The sequence below is a fragment of the Pyxicephalus adspersus genome, chromosome 7, assembly GCF_032062135.1.
Source record: "Pyxicephalus adspersus chromosome 7, UCB_Pads_2.0, whole genome shotgun sequence".
Taxonomy (NCBI): domain Eukaryota; kingdom Metazoa; phylum Chordata; class Amphibia; order Anura; family Pyxicephalidae; genus Pyxicephalus; species Pyxicephalus adspersus.
The window spans coordinates 70563935-70587664 of record NC_092864.1 but is presented as its reverse complement, the minus strand read 5'-3'; the positions used below and the strand labels follow the sequence as shown (position 1 = coordinate 70587664).

At 38.0% G+C, this 23730-nt stretch overlaps 1 protein-coding gene across 1 annotated transcript in view; it reads left to right on the top strand.

Annotated features, from left to right (window-relative positions):
- Positions 1-11610: 11610 nt before the first annotated feature.
- Positions 11611-23730, top strand: part of USP7 (ubiquitin specific peptidase 7) — a gene marked incomplete in the record, with an annotated part of 40026 nt that continues 27906 nt past the window's right edge. Inside the window, 9 exon segments of the mRNA XM_072418912.1 lie at positions 11611-11715; positions 12839-13037; positions 14597-14735; positions 16507-16595; positions 16689-16797; positions 18159-18289; positions 19502-19556; positions 20602-20682; positions 21972-22062. Of these exon segments, the coding sequence (XP_072275013.1) occupies positions 11673-11715; positions 12839-13037; positions 14597-14735; positions 16507-16595; positions 16689-16797; positions 18159-18289; positions 19502-19556; positions 20602-20682; positions 21972-22062 (937 nt within the window).

Below are 23730 nucleotides of genomic sequence, written 5' to 3'. Positions count from 1 at the left end.
GCTTAGATTCTGCACCTTTGCCCCTCTCAGGGCTCACACGACGACTGAGCAAGCCATGGTGCCCCCTGCAACAGAAGTAAGTCTAACAAAAGATGAGAAGCAACCAGTGGTTCCCAACTAAAATCAGAATTCACAAAACATATTTTTGGCAGCAGGAGAGAGGGCACCAGCAGGACCACTACACACCACCTCAAGTGGTAGCAGACATATAGAGGTCCTTTTATACATGTTTTCCCAAGGAAGTCGGAGGCTACCAGGCAAACCTCACCAATTGTGGACTGACTGGCTCATTCAGCACCTCGTCGCAGTGAGGAGATAAGGACAGTGAACAAGATACAGGTTCCAGGGTGCCTCTGCTTCTCCTCTAACACTCATAACCATTTTCACAGAGGGCACAGGTAATAAATCCCCAATTCTGTTCAATTAAAAAAAAGAGAAAAAACAAGAAAGAAAGAAAGTACATCTTTTGTGTGTTTTGGTAAGTATTAATGCAGATGTGTATACAGTAACGCTGTGGTTTTAAGTGTAGCTCCACTTTTGTTTGGGGGTAAACATCCCTTGTCCATTGCAAAGGTTTTACCAGCCATTGTTGCATTATTCCCAACTTCTGTGTAATTTTGTTTGCAAAGTGATTCCTGAATGGGAGTGTTGGTTCATTATAACCACCTGGTGCAGTTAGGCAAGTATCTTGTCAGTCTGAATTTATTATTATATTATGGTATTGGATGCCTAGAAATCCACATTAGATCAGACTTGTCAGTACGTTGGTGCCAGTCACTAGCAGCAGATCACATTGCTTGCTGTAAACTAGTGTTTGGGTTGGAAGGTCAAGCTATTTCATTGCCTAAAGTGGCGCTAAATGTAATCAGGGAGCAAGTAGGTTCTTTATTAAAGAAAGGGCATGCGATGACTTTCCAATATTTCACTACAATACCCATTGCCTATGGCTTTGGAAATGGATGTGACTTCTTTCCATGTGCTTGCAGTGGTCCCCGGTTGTCACCTGACAGTCACATGACCGGTCCCCTAGAAAGCCATAATGGTAATTTTAGCAGGAGCTCCAAAGGAGGAAAGAACTTTGGGATAACTTACAAGTGGTCCATGGGTCTAGCCAGGGTGCCCCCCAGTGGGGTCAGGAGAAGGACCCTGCTTGGGGGGCCACCGATCAGAACCACAGACCATGTACCCGGCATGGACACAACCTGCCCACTTTGCCATGGCAGGCTCAGACCTACGATGGGAGAGTAGGCCGGTTCTGGCATTATGATGTCACTCTGGGAGAAGTTTGTTCCCCTTTGAGTGAGACACGGCTCCCTGCACTTGCGCAATCTGGATTCCGCACATTTAGTGGTCCGTAGGTCTGAAAAGGTTGGCGACCATTGGCGTAGACTGAAGAGTTTTCCTTCTGGTGCCTAAATCATTGCTTGGGTGACAAAAACCTACAACTTGTCTAGCGGAGAGGTCCTTTCTGCCTTCAAAACACTGAAGTGTTGGGATGCTTTGAGCATTGGACCAGTGGGTTCTTTCAATCCCTGTCACTGTCCCTTCTCCTAGAAATCTAGATCCATGTAGTTCATAATGTATACTAGCATTGCAAGAACCGTGTCTCTCTATAGTTGGCTTTAAACTGTATTTATATCCACAGACACAACAGGAAATTCAAATCTCCCATATTAAGGAAAATTCATCCATAGATATTTGTCCCAGGGATGGGTTTCTTTATTTGTGTTTTCTTTTTCTCTTGGTCATTTCAGAGTGACAATGGTTACCTGCACAAATATTCTCTCTAATGGAGACCTAAACACCAATTAAAACTGTACAGGGGTGACTTGTCCTTTTCCAACATTCTCCAAAACTAAACCAAAAGTTTTGCTTAGAAATAGAATTAAATGGGAACAGGGGAATGTTCTGAAAGTCACAGAAAGCACGGGTGAATTGGAAAACTAACACAAACTAAAAGGAACAAACTGGCGCTCAACCCCACCCCAAAAAAACACCCCCTAAATTCCGCAAATCTGTCGGGAGGTTTATTTGGGTCCCGGGTCATCCTGGTGTCCGTTCTCAGCCCGGCGCTTCCTCTTCTCTCTTTTTCCGGCTTCTTCCTGCATCACCCGATTTCTCACTGCGCAGCAGTGCCTTCGGGTGACGTAGATGGAGAAAAAGATTGCTGGTCTCACTGCTCATGCATGAGATCAGCATTTTTTTCTTCCATTAAAGTAAGAACTCGTTCTTCCAAGATCTGGGCATGTGCAGAAGGAGCATATAGAGCCTCCTTGGATGCGTGACTTAGGTCCCGTGGTGATCGACAGAAAGGAGAGGTGCTGCAATTTTTACTTTAAAAAAAAAAAAGGGGGGGGGGGTTGTCAAAATTTCTACTTTATATAAAAGGGTAGAGTTTAGGTCAGCTTTAGGTATCTAACAGCATTTGTTTTAGGAATTCTAGGCAAGGCATATACAGAACCACTCTTGTCCCAGAAAGTCGTATATAGAACATCACTCGCTGTTTTAGTTTTGCATGAAAACAAAACACTTGTTAAAAGCCATGTAAGCATAAAAACAAACCTTTATAATGTTGTCTTTGCACCTAAAACATTGTATGTAGAGTGCCAAAGTTGCTACTCATGCTGGACGGCAAACTCATCTGCACTTGTACATCTGTTACATGGGGAATGGGGAGAATAGTAGATTAAAGAAGAAAGGATTGTTTTTGCTGTCGGTGCATCTCACAGAAAGTAACAAGGATGCTGCATTTCTAACATGATCAACTTTATATCATCTCTTTCAGAAACTCAATTGTTTTCTTACTAATACTATTACAAAGAATTGCCATGCTTTTAAATAGCAGTTGACAGGCTCTCAAGGAAATGTAGAGGACCCCATGATCCTTGGCAGCGTCTGATAAAAGAACCACTCGGTAGCACATCACATTCATATGTTCTCCTTGCCATTCCTAGGTGCATAGCAGTGAAAATGATGCGCCTGTTAGTGGCTAACTGCATGGTTGTCAACTTTTTCTCCTATAGCCTATAATGCACCAGTATGTTGGGGAAGATATTACCAAGAATTTACAACACAAAATAATTGTCTTCAAGGCAAAAATGGGGCAGTAGGTGGATCTATTTATCTCCCAAAATTCAAGCTACAGGTTGATAATGTAAATCCACAGCCAGAGAAGTGTGATACTTGCACATGGATGTTTATTGCCAGTCTACAGTCTTGTTTACCTAGCGCAAAGCTATACTAGCAGAGTAGCTATTGCTAAAGTTCTTTCACTGGGTCTTCCTTTCTTCATTCACCAATATGCAAATTAAAGTATTAGGTAAAACCTTTTAGTTTTTATTGCATTCCATTGCCCTGGATAGAGCTGTCACCAAAGTCATATTCTAAATCTCCACTATGTGAGGTTGTAATTCTGTGATAGTGATATATTTGTACACACATAAATAGAAAATTTTGAATAATCAATACTTCAGTAATCAACACGTTTTGCAGAATCTCCATTGCAATTCCTGATAAAGCAGACTTGTTTCTGCGAAACCAGGACTGTGATGTTTTACATTTATACTTTTTCTTGTGTCGATTTGGCCTTGAAATTCCCCACCTGCTCACCTTCCTTTCAATGTACCGGTATACCCATACAGGAGAAAAGCCCGTGCAAGATCAAAAGTAAGGTTGAAAATTAACTTCAATATTTGTAGTCAAAGTATTCAGTATATGACATCCTATGTGTTTTCATTGGCAACAAAATATGGGGCTATATACCATAACATACACTGATTAAAAGTTAATATAATAACTTCCATCGGGTCCCGCATCCTCCCGGCATCCGTCTACCAGCCGCCGTGCTAGGCGCCGCCATCTTCTCTCTGTTCTTCCTGGTTCTTCTTATGTCACCCAATGCAGGCACGAGATCAGGTGAGGTAGATGGGGAAAAAACTTGTCGATCTCTCTGCGCATGCGTGAAATTTGCAGTTTCTTTTACTTTTGGCGAAAGGACTGCCTCTGCGCATGCCTGAGCAGCCTGGGATGCGTAACGTAGGAATCCCGGGAGGCTTTGCGCTCCCATTCATTCTTGATCGCCTAGGCCAGGGCTCAGCAAAGTTTTATGGCCACTAGGCCATTTATTGGGTGGGCGGGAGCACACTAGGCTGGACCCGCACTAATGGCTCCACCCGCCACCAGGGAACACCCCCTGAAGTGAAATCCTTCTCCGTATGCATTGGGGAGGTAAATGCGGCCGCGGTAAATAGGGGAGCAACTGCAAGGGGGCAGCTCTGGTAGTTCCTAACGCCCCCTGGCTGATCTGCCGGCAACCAGTGGCTCCGGAGCTGCGGCTTGCCAACCAGCATTAGGCCGGATCGGCCACGGGGTGTTAGGCCAGAACGAACTACCGGCTAGGCCGTACCTGGCCTAAAGGCCAGAGTTTCCTGACCCCTGGCTCAGGCAATAGAGAATTACGGGTGTTCTGCTGCCCCCTCTTACTCTGTTATGTAAAGTGCAAATTCTCAGTGTAGGTTTAAGGGGCAGGTGATCATTTCTGTGATGAGGGTAAAAAGCCCCATATTTTTGGTGCCAATGAGAACAAATATCTATTTTTTGGGGTGTGTACCACAATGTGGTGATGCTCTAATTCCAGGCACCTACGTTCCCTTTATTGTATGACCTATGGTTTACATTGTAATGTATTATTACTTTTCTCCACATTCCCCTGCAGACCAAGCTGTTTTAGCAGCAATAATGACAGTTAATTGGGATGGAACATATAATGGTGCTGGTGTTCTTAAAACAGTGACACTCAACTTTTCTATCGTCTCTGGCCGTCTGGGAAATTTACCCCCTTAACTTGTCCTGGTGACAGAAATTTCAGCATTTTGGGTTGTGGCTAGGGCAAAAGAAAATATCCTTTGAGGGGGGTTCACCTGTTCCATTGCAACTGTGAGACGCTCACAGTGGGAAAATCTTTCTACTGGGAAGTAAACTGTAGAAAAATAAGCTGATGAGCAATCCCGTCCTTGTAACGCAAAAGGAAAAATGCATCTGTTGCCAAAACTGGAAAAAAGTGTTGGGCTTTTTGGCCTTTAATATGAGGCCTACTTAAAGTCGATTTAAAACGGTGACAATGCTGCTGCATGATTTGAATGAACAGTATTATACCAGCCTGTTAAAAAAAAAGTGGAGAATTCAATCTACTAGAAAAAAAAAGTTTTTTTTTTTGTCTATAAGTAGCAGCCAGATCCTCCCGTGATGCATGACCTTGGTATCCTTGCTCTGCACTCCCATTAAGTCTGGATCGCGATAAGTCATGACTTATAGGGATGGTGCTGCACCCCCCCTCCTTTTTTTTCTTAAACAAAAAAGGTTGTTGTTTACCATTCTATGTAAAAATGTTTAGTTTAGGTAAGCTTTAACAAATTGTGAGAGTTGATGAGAGCTTCCCATCTTCTATTTTGTGTAGATCTTTTATTAGTTTGGGATTTATTTCTTCATTTCTCATTTAATATTGACCCAACATTTATAAGAGTTTCATTTGATTTTGTATATATATATATATATATATATATTTATTACAGTAGAGCACAGGTTAATATTCCAAAATCCGGCAACCTCCAGACCTTGGACGTGAAGAATTTCCGAGAATTCCGGATTTTTGAATTGCCTGTATTGCTAATGTATTAGCGCCATTTAGTGGCAACTGGCAGAACTACACCCGAATGCAATCAGCTTCATGAATGCAAGGGCTATACATGCCGGGAAAAGGAAGGATCAGGATTTTTGAGTGTCAGCTTGTATATATGGCCTTTTGAGGGACAAAATCTCTTCAGATCAACCTTTGGTGAAAGCGGAGATTCTAGTTATACACAGTGCAAGGAATCATGGGACATGTAGTTTTTTTTTTTTTTTTTTAGACACCACCACTACTACTGCAAATTATTTTGTGTTTGTGTGATACTTTGTGACATTTTCACAAACTAACTCTACCTTTGACAGAATTTACCCCCTGTTTCTTACGTACTAATCGCACACAAGCCTTGAATATTGGCTTGGCTTTAAAAAATGTATGTAAATTCTAACAATGAACTTCTGGTAATGGTTAGTCTGTTAAATATGCCTTAAAAGTATTTTGATATAGTAAGTGAAACTTGTCATCTTAAAGCAGAAGTAAACTGAAAACAATAAAAATCACTTACCTTCAATCCCGCAGATCAGTCTGTCCGTCGGAAGGTTTCTTCCATTCGTTGTCCTCGTATCTGTCTTCAGCCCCGCGCAGAGGGAGCGCCGACATCTTCTTCTCTTTTCTTCTGCGTTCTTCCTACGTCACCTGATCTCAGACAGGCGCGAGTTTGGGTGACATGGATTGGGACAAAACTTTCCTATTGATGATATGCTCGGGCATGCGCTGAAGGAGCAGCCAGGACCCTCCCAGGGTACCTACGTCACACATCCGGGGAGACTCTTGGCTGCTCATTCTGCACTCCCATTCATTTTTTGTCTCCTAGGGTGGAAGGCTGTTGCACTTAAAAACTATCGAACAGAATTTTTACTTTAAATAAAAGGGTTTGAGTTTAGGTCTGCTTAATTACTTTCTGTGCTTTGTTTTTTTTTCTCCTGCAGTACAGTTTACTGAACCTAAGTAAAACACTCCATTTAAATGCTGATATACACAATCCAAATCCCCCCCCTTTTTTTTTTATAAAATATAAAAGGTGAGATTTTGCTGAATAATAAATAGGTGCTAAACTTTACAAACATAGTCTAAAAATTACTTTTCAATGGCAGTGTCGTCCATAGGTGTGCTTTAATACAACTCATTCATGTAGAGTTACTAAAAGCCTCAGCCCGAGAAATTCTTCTGTGTGTGCGCAATTCTCATTTACATATATAATATAATTCCAGGGCTTTTCAACTTCTAAAATAATCCCTACTAAAAACCCAGTGTATTTTGGATACATTTTAAAAGCTTGTGTACATGTTTGTTGAATCTGGAAGGAATGCAACACTGGTCATACAGCCTGAAATCTTCCATTCACACGGTGCCATTAAAGCAAATAGGAATCTGCTGATCTGCATTTAATGTTCCCTCTAAATACAGGAGGACAGTGTTGGTATGGTGAAATTAGTTAATTAGCTTTTGACTAAATTTCTGTAAAGGTGAAAATCATTGTACTAAAATCACTTTCTGTACATCACTAGCAGTAATCTCTCTTGTATACACTGTTGCCCTTAAACATGAAAGTTCCTCTCCAGAAGAAACATAAAAGTACAGAAAATTCCACGTAAGTTTGAAGTGAATTAGGATATGTTGACTTGTTTAGCTGGAGAAGGTTTTATCCTGCAACCAGGATCGCCCTCTGTACGTTGGGTTTTTTTGCTTTTATAGACTTTAAGCAGATCTAAACTATTTTCCAAAAAATAGTCAAACAGGTCTCTTCTCTATTGCAGAAGGGACAAGTGATGTCTTTTCTGCAATTAAATACATTTCCAGGGTTCTCCCCAGGCCCTTTTAGCTGGGCCCACCACCCGGCACTTTTCAGCACCCACCCAGCTGTTTTTGGGTGGTTATTAAAGAGTTGGGTCACAATACAGGGGCTGACACCCACCCACAATTTCTTCCCACCTGGCTTAAAAAAATTTCGGGTTTAGCACTGATTTCTCTGTTCACAATTTATTAATGACACCCACTTGTCTCCATTCTGCAGCTCTCCAGTCGTCTATTAGTTTTGATTGTACTGGCCAGGATGATGCAACTCTTACCAATTAGTTCACAGGATGTACTTATACTTATTTTTGCCTACATATACTGTATACTAACCTGACACACTAGTTATATGAGGTGCTATTCATAGTTTGGTCCAGGTTTCTTAAAGCAATCCTAATTAAACCTAATTTTTACTTAACATAAAAATCTAGAAAACCCTTTCATTGAAAGTAAAAAACATTTTTTAGGTCCAGCACCTTTTTTTATTATAAATAAATTCTGCAGCACTCCCCTTTCTGTCCTGATTGCAGCAGCATTCCCCACTGACCGGATAGTTCACTTCAAATACTCAATTCAATAAATCTGAACTCAAAAACTCGCTGAAATCTGTTCTGTAATAATATATATTAAAAGTACAGCTTAAATAGTCTATACAAGTTTTCGTCACATAGGCTGTCCTGATAATTCATAACTACTGATAGTCATGCAAAATGACATTGTAGTTTTCCTCCAGATTTTCATCTCTTGTTGCCTTATTTATAAGTGCTTTTAATTTCATAAACACATGCACTTAAAACAGGCTAAAGAGTACCTGTATAGTACCTACTTTAAGCACATTTTCTATAATAAAAGAATATTCTTGATTTAGAGAGAGAGAAAAATCCTTTATAGTCTGGCTCTCATACCTTGCTTTGAGAATTAACAAACATAAACTCCAGGCAGATAGAAAAATACATGATTTGCATTAAAAGCAAGTTTAATGCAGAGAATAATACAGAGATTTAATAATAAAGATTACAGAATAGAAATATTTAAGTACCTGCAACATTAAACTTGATTTATTTTTTGACATAAAGAATTCATTTAGGTAGGTTGGTAGTTTTAAACTTTATTTAGCGTAATGTTTCGGGACTTGTAAATATGCTTTTGTAGGTGTTAATTTCCTAAAAACCAGTTTTGAACAATACCCAATGTAAGTGGTTACCCAGTATCTTGGATGCACTTGTGAGGAAGAATTACAAATGAATGATGTTTCCACTTTCTATATACGCCTTTTTCTGGGCAAGTAAAAGCACTTAACAGCTTTGAACGTCTACTTGCATTTGGGATTGGATGCTAAACCGTTAGCACAGCCTGCTTGGTTTTTTTTTTTTTTCCCAAATTTTAATTCAGGTCATAAATGATGATCAGCATACTTGTACTGAATCAGAGTTTTGTGAAGTAGTAATGCCAAATACATAGCATGGTGATCTAGCACAGTCATTTTCAGAAGTTATCCACTGTTAGATTCTTGATGGCTGCCTGTGTTCTCTGGGGAGGTTTGAAGGTCATTGAAGCAGCTTCCACAATTGGCTGTTTTACCTAAAGTGTATCTAAACTCTTTTTAAATAAAGTAAAAATGTTGTTTTTATTTTTTTTTAAGTGCAACATCCTTGGAAAAAATGGGTGCAGCAGCACATCTTTAAGTCTTGCAAGCATCTTTAAATCGCTGCGATGATCAAGACATAATAAGGGCGCACAGAGCCTCCCGGGATACCTGGCTCTGGCTGCTCCTTCTGCCCAGGCCCTAATCCCAGGCATGGCAAGGGGAAAGAGATGCCGATCCCATGCATGCTCAGTGACACCGGCTCTTATTTTTTTTCCCCCTTTCACAGCGACTACGTCGTCTGATCCTGCACTGCGCAGACGCTAATGCAGTAAGAACATAAGAAGAGGGAAGGGAAGTTAAAGAAAACAAATATATATATATATATATATATATATATATATATATATATGCAGTTACATTTTTTTAAAGCCTCGCTTTTACATAATGCTAAAAAAGTGATGATAGGCCTGCTTTGATGGTTTTTGGATGGATTTGCTTGTTGCTGCAAAATTCCATCACGAGTCCGCCTCTTGCTAACCTGCAACCTTGATAGAAATATAGTATTAGGATATATGAATGCTGCAATTGCTGACCTCTCCTATAAATGATAGTGTGTTTTATTAAATTGAGGAAGTCAGTAATTATGAGTCAGTGACCTAAAACAAGTTTGCTAATTGTGATTTCTTACTTCACTCTGACCTCCTGGATTAGCAGTCGGGCATCTATCCTCCCTCAATTAAATGTTTGTTGTGGCAGCCTCCTTTTTATTATTAGTAGTTTTGCGCTACAAACTTGCTTTATTTGGATAGCTTTTTTTTATGTGATAGAAGAGGCAAATGTGTTAGCCTCCATTGCTATAACCTTGTGCTTTACCTGCAATTTTTGGAGGACAGCAGTATTTTTTTTTTGTTTTTTTTGTTTGTTTTTTTTTACAATAGGGCCTTGGTTATCTACTAAAGTTGTTTAGGCTTTCATTTGGAGTCTCAAATACTAAATATTATAGTTTACTGGGCAATACTTTTGTCTCTATACCTTATTGCCCCAATATAACTAAGGTTTATTGTTTCATGTCACATGAACCAGTTATATATAGACTTTGAATATTATATACAGATCATGAAGCTATAAGTGAAAGGTATACACATATTATCAATAATAAAAACTTGAAGTGGTATATGGCATTCAATAAACTGCTTTCAAAACTGTATTAAAAGGATACGTTTACTTTGATCACCTTCTGAGTTACCTAGTTGCTTTCTCATTCCAGCAATCTGTATTGTACAGTCCTTCCTCCCCATGCACCCATATTTAGTTATCTAGGACTAAAGCAACTCATTGGCCATTGACACGCATGTCTGATAGTGAGAAATAATTCCCTGGCCTTCGCTATTAGTGAACTCTTTTATAACATTTGAGGTGTAAATGTTTGAGATTGTTTCCTCTGTCCAACTTGTGGTGTTGTATAGGGCATTCTGCTTTCAGAAATGTACTTCTTTTTGAGAATTTTTTAGTAATGGGCCTAATGTTGTTTGTGCACCTAGCGTTTGTGAAATAGTCCGGCAGTGTTTTTGGGCAGAGGGTTAGTATGAGTGGTAGTTCAAATACATTTTAGCTAACTAGTTTGCTTCTCCAATTTTCAAATCTATTATCGAAATTGGTTCAAAGTGCCTATTTGATCTCTCAGCATGCTCACCAGGACATTTTGATAAGTTTGGTTGGCTGAGGGTGGTTAGGCACACAGGTGTTTGTGTGTTGTAGACCAGCGGTCGCTACCCGGTGGTCCCCAAGAAAATTTTGTCCCCGTACAGAATGCAGGCTCGGGGAAGTGGGCGGGGTGTGTCTCTTTACCGGTCCGGTACATTTAGTGGTCAGCTGGTCTGAAAAGGTTGGCGACCACTGTTATAGACAAATGACTATGGAAGTAGATGTTGCTGTCCTTTCAGTACCCAGTCTTTTGAATGTACATATAAAATAGACATTTCCTGATAAACGTTTAGACTTAATACTTTGACTAACCTAGGACAGGTATGCAGCTATGGAAAAAGTCCACATCTACTTATGTTCTGCATGAAAGTCATGCAAGTAACATTTTAAAAGGAGTGGTGAACAGTTGTAGTCTGTTCATACCCGGACTGTTTTCTCATAAAAGCTGGTACTGTTATTTTGCAGACTTACACACAAACTTAATATGCAATGTTTATGTTATTCAAACTGATGCTATTATTGTTTGTTGTTGTATCTGTATTTTATTATCTGTAAAAAGGAAAGAAAATACATTTGGAAAAAACTTAATATGTTATGTAAAAACGTTTTACTTCAGACCCGTCTTATGGCAGCAGCAATACTCAATTCTTGCATAAACTCATTTGTGACTGGTTCCTTATGATTTTACGTATCATATTTGTTTTGTGAAATTATAAAAAGGTTGAAAAGTGTATTTTGCATTTTATAATGTAGTTTCTCTTGTCTAAAAGTTTTGTGCATTTTCTGTGGACTTGGTGTTTAAGTACTTGCAAATTAAACAATATCTATGGTTCTTCCTTAGCTGGAGATGCTGATGACCCACCAAGAATAACTCCTAATCCAGTAATAAATGGAAATGTTGCTATGGCAGATGGTCACAATAATACAGAAGAAGATATGGAAGATGGTAAGTTTTGATTAAAGTGTGCAGTGATACGTACATTGAAAAGTAGGAAACCTGTAAGATTTGATTACCTACTTTTTTCTTTCTTGCACAAATTTCTCTAACTTCTCCACAGATGTCATTAATAAAAATGCCCAACCCATGAATTCTTTATAGTGAACCTGAATTCGGAAAGTAAAATGTACTAATAGAGAACATTTGCAAGTACAGTGTGTAAGGAGCACCCTTGGAAGACTTGTCATTTGTCTTGGATTATTGCTGAAAAAGTGTGCCTACTGCCTCATAGCTGTATATCTGCAGTGTTAAAGCCACGGCTACCTGCAATTGCTAGAACAACATACAGATTCCTATTTATTTTGTGGTGGCAATATCTATTCCTTAGTTACACTATTCTTTGCCCCTCACACCATTGCCTCATATGGGTGTAATCCCCCGTCTGTTCATAACTTACTGTATGAGTCTGTGCTTAATCTGCTTTTCTATGCTGCTTCTTGAATATTTCTCCATTAGTAATTAGATCAGCGTTCGTTAAGGAGGTAGTAGAGCTCTGTTACTTAACCAAGATCACCGCCTCAGCACATAGAAACAGGACAAGGGGAATGGGGAAAAATCTAATGGAGAGAGAGCAGATAATACCAGAGAAAATCATACGTGGACTTTGATGCATTTGTTATTTTTGTCTAAAAGGTGGCTATGAATAAGGCTTTTTAACTTTTATTCATGCATGAAACTAAGTTTATTATGTAAAAGATGCTAAATCACCTTTCCAGTGGTCTGTCTTCCTCCACGTTACTCATTCCTGGCTGACACTTAAACTTTGCAATTTGCTGAGCTCGTCACCTTGTAGTTACTTTAATGCAATAATTAAATAGGAATCCAGTATTCCATTATAATGAATTTTCCTTGAGTATGGGTCATACTTTGTTTTTTTGCAGCTAGGGGAGTTGCTCACTTTTGAGGGCATATGTTAGGTCAAGTTAGTGGTAGATAGATTTAGAGTTGTATATTGGATCATTGACATTTCCTAAATTGCCGAAATGATCCATTATTTGTCATTTTAAGTAGTTGTCTTTGCACAGGCTCTGAATGTTTCTTATGAATTTAATAAGTATGCTTCTATTTGCAGATACCAGTTGGCGATCAGAAGCAACATTTCAGTTCACCGTGGAACGCTTTAGTCGTCTCAGTGAATCTGTTCTGAGTCCTCCCTGCTTTGTGCGAAATCTCCCATGGAAAATAATGGTGATGCCACGGTTCTACCCCGATAGACCACATCAGAAAAGTGTGGGGTTTTTCCTTCAGTGCAATGCAGAATCTGACTCAACGTATGTGAATCTTGGTTTATTAAATGTTGTTGATTTTCTATTAAGCCTGATTCTGTTAACATTTTCTTTCATGCCATCAGAAGTTATTTTATCCTGTAATTTTTTGGGATATTACAGAAAAAGAAAACTTTAAAATTTGACATTGTACATTGTTTGTTTTATTCCTTTATATATTTATGTTGTTGTTTAGGTTATTAAATCTAGGCATGAGCAGTCTCTAAACTCGCCTTGTAGTGGCTTCCTGCACTGTAGATTAAATGTTCTTTTGTCTAGGAGGATTGGAATATGTACTATACATAACTTATTCTTTGGTGTTGCTTTCCTTCCTTTATTTTTTGATGGGTCAGCATCCTCAAGTACAATGCAGGTCTGCAGCTCCAGCAATTATAATGCGCATGTAGCGCTGCGACTGGTTGACCAGTGAAGGGAAGCCGGATCTGGGGATCTGAAGCGGAAGCTTGGTTAGGAAGATTAGCGTTTCACCCTTTTCCATTACCCCTAGACAAAATGAATTTAAAGCTGATTTTTAATCTGCTTTTACCCCCTCAATTAAAAAGAAGTTATATTAAACCTTTCTATTTTTATTACATATCCAATTACATTCACTGTACCGGGTGCTGTTATATGTGCCTAAAAATGAGTTTAGCGTGCAGCTTTAGGAATTTATTAAATGTTCTCTCTAGTACTCTTTGTGTGACATTGTGTTTACTGCTCTAAAGTTCTATTATTATGACTGTCACATCTGCGTTTATTTGGGAATATACATTTTTCTTGTATTAAAATGATCAGAAAGGTTTTTTGAAACATGTATCAGGTTTATTTTGTCTGATACTTGAGTTCTAGTGTTTTGTTGTTTTAGGGGTTTATAGGCCTAACAGTTGCTTTATATCACTTTGGGAAACTCGCACTGTGAGCTATAACCATCATTGGACATAGTAGTTTTTTTCCTCTCAATGTTTTTATCCTAACGTTTCTTGGGTAAAATGTAATGTAGACATTTCCTTTACCTGCCGGTTACATGGTCACTAGTGGTGGTGAACCTTTTGTATACAGCTAACTCATAGTTCTTATTCAGCAACATTAAACCCAAAAAGTCATGCAGCCTAATTATTGGACATTAAAAAACGATGCCATTAATTTTCACTTAGAAAAAATTGGTGTGCAAAGTATTTGTGTATTAGAAACTTATTTTAGATTTGTCCCATTTGCCAGTGTATAATGGGGAGTTTATGCAATGTAGAAATTCAGGTAACATGGATGCATACAATAGCTGCTAAATTGAACTGGGAATCTAATCATAAAATAAAACTCTGGTTACGGCCCATCTACTAATAGACATGCGTGTGGACAGATTGGTTGTACTTGCACCACAATCCACCCTTGTATGTCTGCGAGCAGATTTTTGATTGTTATAGTTCATAACTAGGCTTTTGACTGTTACATAAAGTCTGCTTTATTTCATTGTGAGCTTATTTAATTGATTGTGGCAGTTCACTTTGCTTAAATCTGTTTCATTCCTATTTGGTTTTAATTCATATGTTTTCTATCCAATTTTGCAGGTCATGGTCTTGTCATGCCCAGGCAGTGCTAAAGATAATCAATTATAAGGATGATGAAAAATCATTCAGTAGACGCATTAGTCACTTGTTCTTTCATAAGGAAAATGACTGGGGCTTTTCCAATTTCATGGCGTGGAGTGTAAGTATTTTTTATGTTTTTTGAAGTAATATTTAACATAGGTAAAAATCTGTGCTTTTTTCTGATGGATGACTGCAAAAATTACAATGAAAATAAAAGTTTAAACACTATTACACTTTCCAAACTGCTCTACAGTCTCTACATAAAATTTCTGTTCAGCTGCAGTGCTTAACCAAAAAAATATTTCAAGCTGGTTGGGAGGAAATTGTAAGCAGGTGGAAGCCCATGAGTTGTGACCAAACTTATCAGTACCCACCCAAAAACAGTCGGGTGGTTGCTGAAAAGTGCCAGGTAGTGGGGCCGCGGAGACCACTGAGCTGTTTAAACCGTTTCACAAACCAGTTTTTATTCTTCTGTCTCCTATCTCTTAGAGCTTCAGAAAGCCATGCATAAAGGTAATTGGTGGCTTCTAAGGTCTCCACCAAAATAGCTGTTTAGCAGATTGTCAACAAACTGGCAAAGCACATATAAAAACAGTAAAGACATCTGATATTTGCTGGTACTAATGATCTAAAATGAGTAAATACAGCCACTTGTAAATTCTTTCTGCAGATTATACTAATTTGACATGTGGATTGTTGCCTGGTCTGGGTCACTTCATGCATTCATTCTGTTTTTGCAAGTTTTTGTGGGCAATAAAGCAATATACATTTCTGGTTAATAGTTTTAGAACACCACCAATTCCCCAGTTTTTGAGTTTTTATTTTAATCGCATGTGTAAACCATGCGAGGATCAAAGAAGTTTGGGTAACCTAGAATGAAAAATGTAAATCTTTTTAATAACACCTTAAAGCTTGTTGCAGTACTTTGGCTAGCGAGTGTCTTATTCTCATTAAGATGTAATAGAGAAGCCTTTTTCGAGGACTTGTACTTGGTCACTCTCATTAGGGAGAAAATTTGGAGCATTGGGTGCAGGCCTTCTCAGTGGAGGTGTGCGTATATGTATAAAAACACACACGTGCCAGTTTTATTACTCCTTGCATCTTTAAAATGTTTTGGTTTTCTATGCACATGGGGGATGTGATATTGGAAGCCTGAATTGCCTTATTAGAACGTTTAGGGAAAAGTCATTTGTTTGGTGGAGCATAGAAAGTGTGTGTAAATCATAAGAAAAATAAACTGTTTAATAAAAAATTTTTAAACCTAGGTGTTTTTATAAAATGTGCTTGTTAGGGTAGAATTATCTTAACAATAATCCAAATAGTCCTTGAAAACTGTTTTAAGTAAGTGACTTGAATTTTGGTCAACAAACTTGTTTTAGATGTAGCGAGAAATTCAATACAGAATCCAATCAAAGATTGGAAGTTAGGGAGAATCTGTGAGATCCTGTCTGAGAGAAGACTACTAGTAATTGTGGGGTGGTAGTTATGTATCAGCTGATCTTTCCATGTTGGTAAGGCAGTTAAGAAGGGGTAAATCATCCTTCATTGTGGCCTTATTAATGTTGCTCTATAGATGGTGGAAGATCTTTGTGTTTGCTAGCCACAGCCTTATCATACACATATTTTATATACTTTATATAGAGATTGCAGTAGTGCTCCTGTATACAAGTCCTAAAGTGACTTTCCTAACAAAAGACAAGATGCTGAAAGGTGTGAGAAGCTGATAAAGGTGTTGCAGATTTGTATGTGCACTTGTCATCTGTACCTGTCAGTTTTTATATTATTTTTAATTAGACCTTTTGTGATTTGTGGCTTCTTTGGATTAGTCTAAATAAACTAAAATAGAAGTGGTCCTTGTTACTACATATCACTATTTCTTGTATTTTTAGGAAGTTACTGATCCAGATAAAGGCTTTATAGAAGATGATAAAGTCACCTTTGAAGTCTATGTCCAGGCTGATGCTCCCCATGGTGTAGCGTAAGTATTCAAGAATCACAGTTTGCTTGGTTTTTAATTTTCCCTCTCCCTTACCATAAATCTCACATTTCATCTCAAATTGTTTTACTTCAGCTGGGATTCAAAGAAGCACACTGGTTATGTTGGACTAAAGAATCAGGGAGCAACTTGTTACATGAACAGTTTGCTGCAGACGTTGTTTTTCACAAACCAACTCCGAAAGGTATTTTTTTTTATTTTATTTTATGATTTAAATATTTAAAACTAATGTGTCCTCTTTGTATGGTCAAAAAAATCAAAGCTCAGAAGTTAAACACACAACAGATTCCATGTCATTATTTATCAATAAATACAGCTTAATTGGAGAAGCTGTGTGTGGGGTAAAAAAAAACTTAACCCCATAACTAAATAGCTTTCGTCAGTTTTGCAATCCTAAACCATGCTGCCACGTTCTATTTAGACAGAACATGCTTTTTCTTGGCAATCCTTTCAAACAAGCCGTACTAATTGTATTGCCATGAACTTTCAACATTTTAACAAGCTGAGGCCTGTAGAGTCAGATGAAGCATCTGATATTTTGCCATTTATCTGAGCTTTGCATGGTCTAACCTTGGGCTGAATTTGATTTCCACTTATACTGCAATGCTGCATTCTGCAAATCAGATTTGTAGGCTGGTATACCACTATATTAGCTTTTTGGTTCCTACTATGACTATTGCACTACCCGGCAGTCACCAAAGCATTTTAGTAGGGTTCCTGCCTTTTATTACTGCCTATCCTGCAAAAGAACATCCCTATGCAGTGCATTGATCTCACTCTCGTAAGTTTCATGTGTATATTTGTTTGCATTGGTCCCTTCTAAGTTGATTTTTATAATTTTATTTTTTACCTGAAACTTGTGGCTTTGCAGGAGAGTATACTAAATAGAACAGCACATTCATCTGCTTCTTAGTTTCTGACACTCTAGTTGCAGGGATGTATAACCACTGGTCTGCTGTATATTTATTTATACTCAAGATTTTACAGTTGGTAAAGGGATTGTGAATATAGATGTATAAACAGATTTATATCCATATTTGCTAAATCTATACTGTAGTTGCTTTACAAAAAAGTCTCTGACGAGATATTCCCATATCAGTATGGGCTTTGTCTCAAACATTCAAATAATGGATGGGTCACTTTTACATGCAGCAAAGCAAAAAGCTTCAGTCGTCTGGCTACAAGGTATACAGCAGCCTACACAATATTGATAAGCAAAATTTGTTTCTAATCCTTATAAAAAGTACTTTTAATAGTATAATAATATTAACGTCTTCATATTTGTTTTTTAAAGTAACATGGAAACTTCTCTTTCCTGTAGTCTCCTACCTTCTGTAAACAGATGTGTTGCTTTATATGGCATCTTTCATTTTGTATACAATGACTGTAACATTAGAATAAGACAGCCAAGTGAAAATGTAAAAATAAAAGAAGCTATGTATGACTTTAATATAAGTAGTATGACTTTAATATTAAAGTTAGATGTTAAAAAAGGTTAACTGAGACTTTGTAATCTAACTTTGTTTTTGGTCTCCATCCCCCAAGGCTGTGTATATGATGCCTACAGAAGGTGATGATTCATCGAAGAGTGTTCCTCTTGCATTGCAGCGAGTATTTTATGAGTTACAGCACAGTGACAAGCCCGTGGGAACCAAGAAGTTAACAAAATCATTTGGGTATGTTGAAAACCCTTTATGAATGGTACATAGTTGTACAATAAATAGTTTTTGTTAAATTTCACTTTAGGAAGTCTTAAGCGTTATTATACAGGTTTGAGTTATTTTGGGATTCTAGATGTTTTTTGAAGTTTATTCCTATTTGTTTCTCTCGTCAATTCTATCAGTGCCACAATTTGAACAGTATCCCATATATTACAGTTTAAAAAAAAAAGTTACAAAAAATATCCTCATACCCACAACCAAATACAGAAAATCTACCTAAATGTGCTTATAACTCAACACAATGTCTCTCCATCAAGTACGCCAAACTTTTCTAATCTATACCAAAACCAAAAAGAAAAGGGGGAAAGGAAACGGTCCTGAATTCACACTTATATTATAGTACCACCACTCATATAGTCCTGGAGGACAAACTCTCCAGATATGCTGTTGAGGAATGAAACTTAATTCACGCCATCGGTTCCATAAATGTGTCCCCAGACTGCAGGTCGCAGTTAGATCTTTCATTATTTATAAGCCTATTGATTCTAGAGAACCACAAAGCAACCAAGGGGGTCTCTATCTAACACCATGGTACCGGTATACATGCTTTAGCTGCATTAACCAAACAAATCAACAAAGATTTACAGTATGTTTTACCAGTAAATTCAGCAAGATGGGAACAGGTAAAACTCAGGTGTCAAAGGGACATTATGTTCTGAAAATTTCTGTACAATTTGATGTACTTGATCCCAGGACGTTCCCAGGAAATATGGATGTGAGTGCCTAGACCTTCTTTATAACTCCAGCATCTATCTCAAGCTCTTTCCAAAATACTATTTAAGTCATTTCAGAACTCTATACCATCTAGTTAATGATTATTATCCCATTTCTTGATAGGAAATACTTAAAGCGTACCTAAACTCATAGTTTTCACTTTACTTAAAAGGGTAAATTAAGGTTTTCAGTCAGAGTACCTGCTTTCTTTAATGGGTGATACTAAGCAAAATGCTATAGCAGTCCAAGAACACTGTAGCTTTGATAAATTCAATGTCTCACCCCTGAAGTTCATCTCCAGAATTTTAGCACTGTATTGATGACCCCACAGTACTATTGTTTTACTTGACTTTCAAGACCTAATCTTTCCCTCTGATGTATGTGTCTCTGCATTAGAGATTGTGTATTCTTTTTATATCCCCATTCTTATTTTATTTAATTTCACATTCAAAGGTGGGAGACATTAGACAGCTTCATGCAACACGATGTTCAAGAATTATGCAGAGTGGTAAGTGAAAATATAGTATTTCATTTTGTTGTTTCCTTCTCAAAGTGCTCCTCACAAAAATAAAATAATCCAGTGACATTAACGTTGACGTTAGAAACCTACTTTGAGTAAGGATAGAAATTAATGTTCCCACTAGAAGTTATTTTTATAGTGTAGAAGAATCATGATCTGCTAGAGGCTTCTGACATAATATACCATGAAACATGCTCATTGTTAATTCCATGTACTATCAGCCTGAGCTAAAAACAATGCTTTAGCAAAGTCTAAAGTTACAGCAAAAAATGCAGACAAGCTATTTTTAAAGATTGTATTGTTTACACTGGCCTTGGCCAAGGATGGCAGCTCTTGGACAACATAAAAAGTACAGTAGTCGTATGAGATTTGTTTTTTTGTAAGGTTTCTTGGTAACCCTTTATGTTTCAAATCTAAACTCCAGGCAAGAAACAGTTATTTTACAAAGGATTTGTAGTTCTGTTCAGTCGTTCTTGTGAATAAGACACCCCTGCCATACAACATCGGCAAGGGTTTCACATTCTTACCATCTGCAACTCAACTTTATCATAAATACACCCTCGGCCTAATGAGTTCACACTTTAATAGCAACAAAGTGAAGCCCCTCACTTCCCAAATTTGAACTGCAGCAGAATTTGATTTATAACCTTCCCAATTTGAATAATAATTTATTACAGAAACGCAGGTACCTAAACTGGTTTCATTTAAAAATGTTAACTATATTTTTAATATAGAACAATGTCTTATAATTTAGGGGGGCAGTTGTAAGATTGTGTATAGATATACCGTTAAGTGCTGCGGGTGCCCAGGTTTCGTCATGTGGTGTTCATCATACATTCCGGAGATGCTCAAGAATGCTTTTTGACATACAGGTTTAGCTCCCAGAATCTGATCTAACATAATATAATCGATAATAAATTAGTTATAGTGATGGTCGTATCTTTGTATTGTATTGGTATTGTAACATGAAGGTGCATCCATCCTAAAAGAGTAAATCCATAAAAACATTTAATTTTTTGTTTTTATCTTTCAGTTATTAGATAATGTTGAAAATAAAATGAAAGGCACATGTGTTGAAGGAACTATTCCAAAATTATTCAGAGGAAAAATGGTGGTAAGTATTTGATATTTGATTTAAGCTAGGCATGATTTATAGTTTTTATTGCTAATATTTGTGTAATGTCTATGTCCATATTATGTTGTAAGCCGGACTAGTATAAAAATGTATGCTGAGAGTCTTGGGTACCCAGGGAGCTTCAAAACCCAAAAACCCTAATATTCAATTTACCGCACCTTCTAGCTGTGGTGAGAGCTGCCCTGTTCACAGTAAGCCCTGCTGTCATAGTTAATCATTAAAATAAAGAACCAAATAGCATTCTTCTAGATTGGTGCCTGGTAAAAACACTGCCACATCCCATAGATATAAACAGTACCAATCAAGCCTTGTAGAGGATTTAGAGCAGTAAACACACAATTTTCACAACTCTTTTAAAATGATATAATACAAATTTAATTTTCATTAATCCTAAAATACATAAAAAATAGGAACACAGGAATCTGATCACCATCTATCATGTGTAGTAATAGTTGCTGATTGTCACATGGAATCTATATAAATTTCTACATGTTTCGTTTCAGGAGGTCCAGAAAACATCCCTTTAAAAATAATTATATCGGGCAATCCACTCAAAATATCAAACAGTATTTACAAAAACATTTTTCCATATACCTTTATATTGTTTTATATGAAGACGGTTTTTTTAACAATATAAAGGTATATGTGAAAAATTGTTTTTAAAAATTTTTGCTTAATCTTTTGAGTAAATCACCTGATATAATTCAGGAAGTTCTCTGGACCTGATGAAGCGGACTTTATGGCCGTGAAACGCATAGAGATTATCATCCAGAGATTCCATCTGACATTTTGTAACTATTTACTACACGTGATAAATGGTGTTCTGATTCCCGTGCTATTTTTATGTATTTTATGATGAATACAAATGATGATTTTGGTGCTCCCCATGAAGGTGCATAAAGATATTTAAAGGCGTACTCTGACATCTGAATTTTATTCCTACGCCTATTTAGAGCGAAGCTAAACTCAGTGGGTGGTATTGAACTCCTGCTACAATTAGTTAGTATGCACAGCATATATTCCAGTTATAGCACATACTTATCCTGTGGTCCAGGACATTGCATGTCTCTTTTGCTAATTGTAATAATTCATAGTGTTTTTGCTTTTTCAGTTTAGGTCTGCTTTAAGCATGCTTTAATTTGCTCACAAGTACAACAGAGGATAGTTTTATTTATTAAAACTAGAGATATTAAAAATAAAAACTGTCCCTTGCCTTATGATATTTGCCTGATATTGAGTGAGGTCTTTTTTTTTTTCCCTCCCTCCAGTCCTACATACAGTGTAAGCATGTAGACTACCGGTCTGAACGGATAGAAGACTACTATGATATACAGCTGAGTATAAAAGGAAAGAAAAATAGTGAGTACAATTTTTTTTGTGTGTGCCATAGACTTGGATAGGTGTTTACCATGTTAGATCATTCACCTGCTTAGTTAACACAAGTTCACCTATTATACAAATTAGCAGAAGTACGAGGGGGTGCTGAGAAGTTCCTGGCTTTGCCCAGAGAGAAGAAAGTTAGAGTTATGAAATCACACATACATTTAACATATTCCCCCCTGAGACTGATGCACTTGGTACAGCCTAGTTGCAGCTTTTCTAGACCGCTCAAATAAAAGTCCTTTGGTTGGGCCGCAAATCAGCTCTCAGCAGCATCTTTGACGTCAGAGATGTCTTGAAAACGTTGCCCCTTCAGGTGTTTCTTCAAATTTGGGAACAGATAATAGTCTGAAGCGGCCAGGTCAGGTGAGTAGGGAGTTTAGTTGGCCAGATGGAAACCAAGGGTGTTCAATTTGGCAGCCACAACGTTACGCAATATTGAGACATGTGCACAACTTCATTGTCCTGCAAAAAAAAAAGGAACCCTTTGGTCAACTTTCCACAGAGTTTTGTCTTAATTGCCTCCTTCAGCTGGCCCAGGAGGTTAGTATAATACTCTCCGGTGATACTAGAGTGCTGAGGTAGGTAGTCCACCATTAGAATACTGTCGCTGTCCCAGAAAACTGATGCCATGACTTTTAACAGGTTTCTGGGTTCAGAACTTCTTCGGCTGAGGGCACCCGCTGTGGCGCCATTCCTTTGACTGTTCCTTGGTTTCAGGATCATAGATGTGGCGCCAGGTTTCATCCTCAGTCACTAACCTAGCCAAAAAGTCCTGTGCAGCTTCAAAATGGGCCAAAACGGCTTTCGATGCTTTAACTCGTTCCTTCTTCTGATTACTGTTCAAACATTTTGGCACCCACTTCGCTGAAAGCTTGCCATGTCTAGGATAGTGGTGATAACAAACCCAACATGGTGCCGTGAGAAGTCAAGTATCTGGGCTATCTTTTTTGTGGATATTCGCCGGTCCCCAATAATCAGCTCATGGACAGCATCGCAGGTTGCCGGGTCAGTTGAGGTTGGGGGGTGCCCACTGCGGGGCTCATCTACAATGGTGAAATGCCCATTCTTGAAACGAGATATCCAGTTTTTGACAGTGCTGTAGGAAGGACACTTTGGCCCCCAGTATTTGTGACATCTCAGTATGAATGTTCTATGCTGACTTTCCCTGGAGAAACAAAAACTTCATGACGGCCTGTAACTCCAACAACGTGAAACTTACTTGTGCCTCTGCCATCACAGCTTCTCACTGAAAGCAAAAACAGTTTTAGGAATCACAAAGACCTGATATTTGCACAGTTACATACTAAGAAATTAGGCTATCATATGCCCCCACACTCATTTTTCTATTTCACCTGGAAGGGGGCAAAGCCAGGAACTTCTCAGCACCCTTTGTGTTCAAGTAATCAATAACTTTGATTTACACAGAAGTAAATTGATAATTGTTGGGTCAATGCTGACATTTGTCCAATTGTGGTGCCAAAAGTAGGATAGTTGACACTTGAATAAACTTTCACATTAGTGGAAAATCATGGTCCACAGGGTTTATCCATATACAAAATTGGTGAGAAATATTGTATTCATCCTATCCTGTGGGTATTTGAACAAGGCAAACAGAGGGAAAAAAAACGTGTATATCAGAAGTGC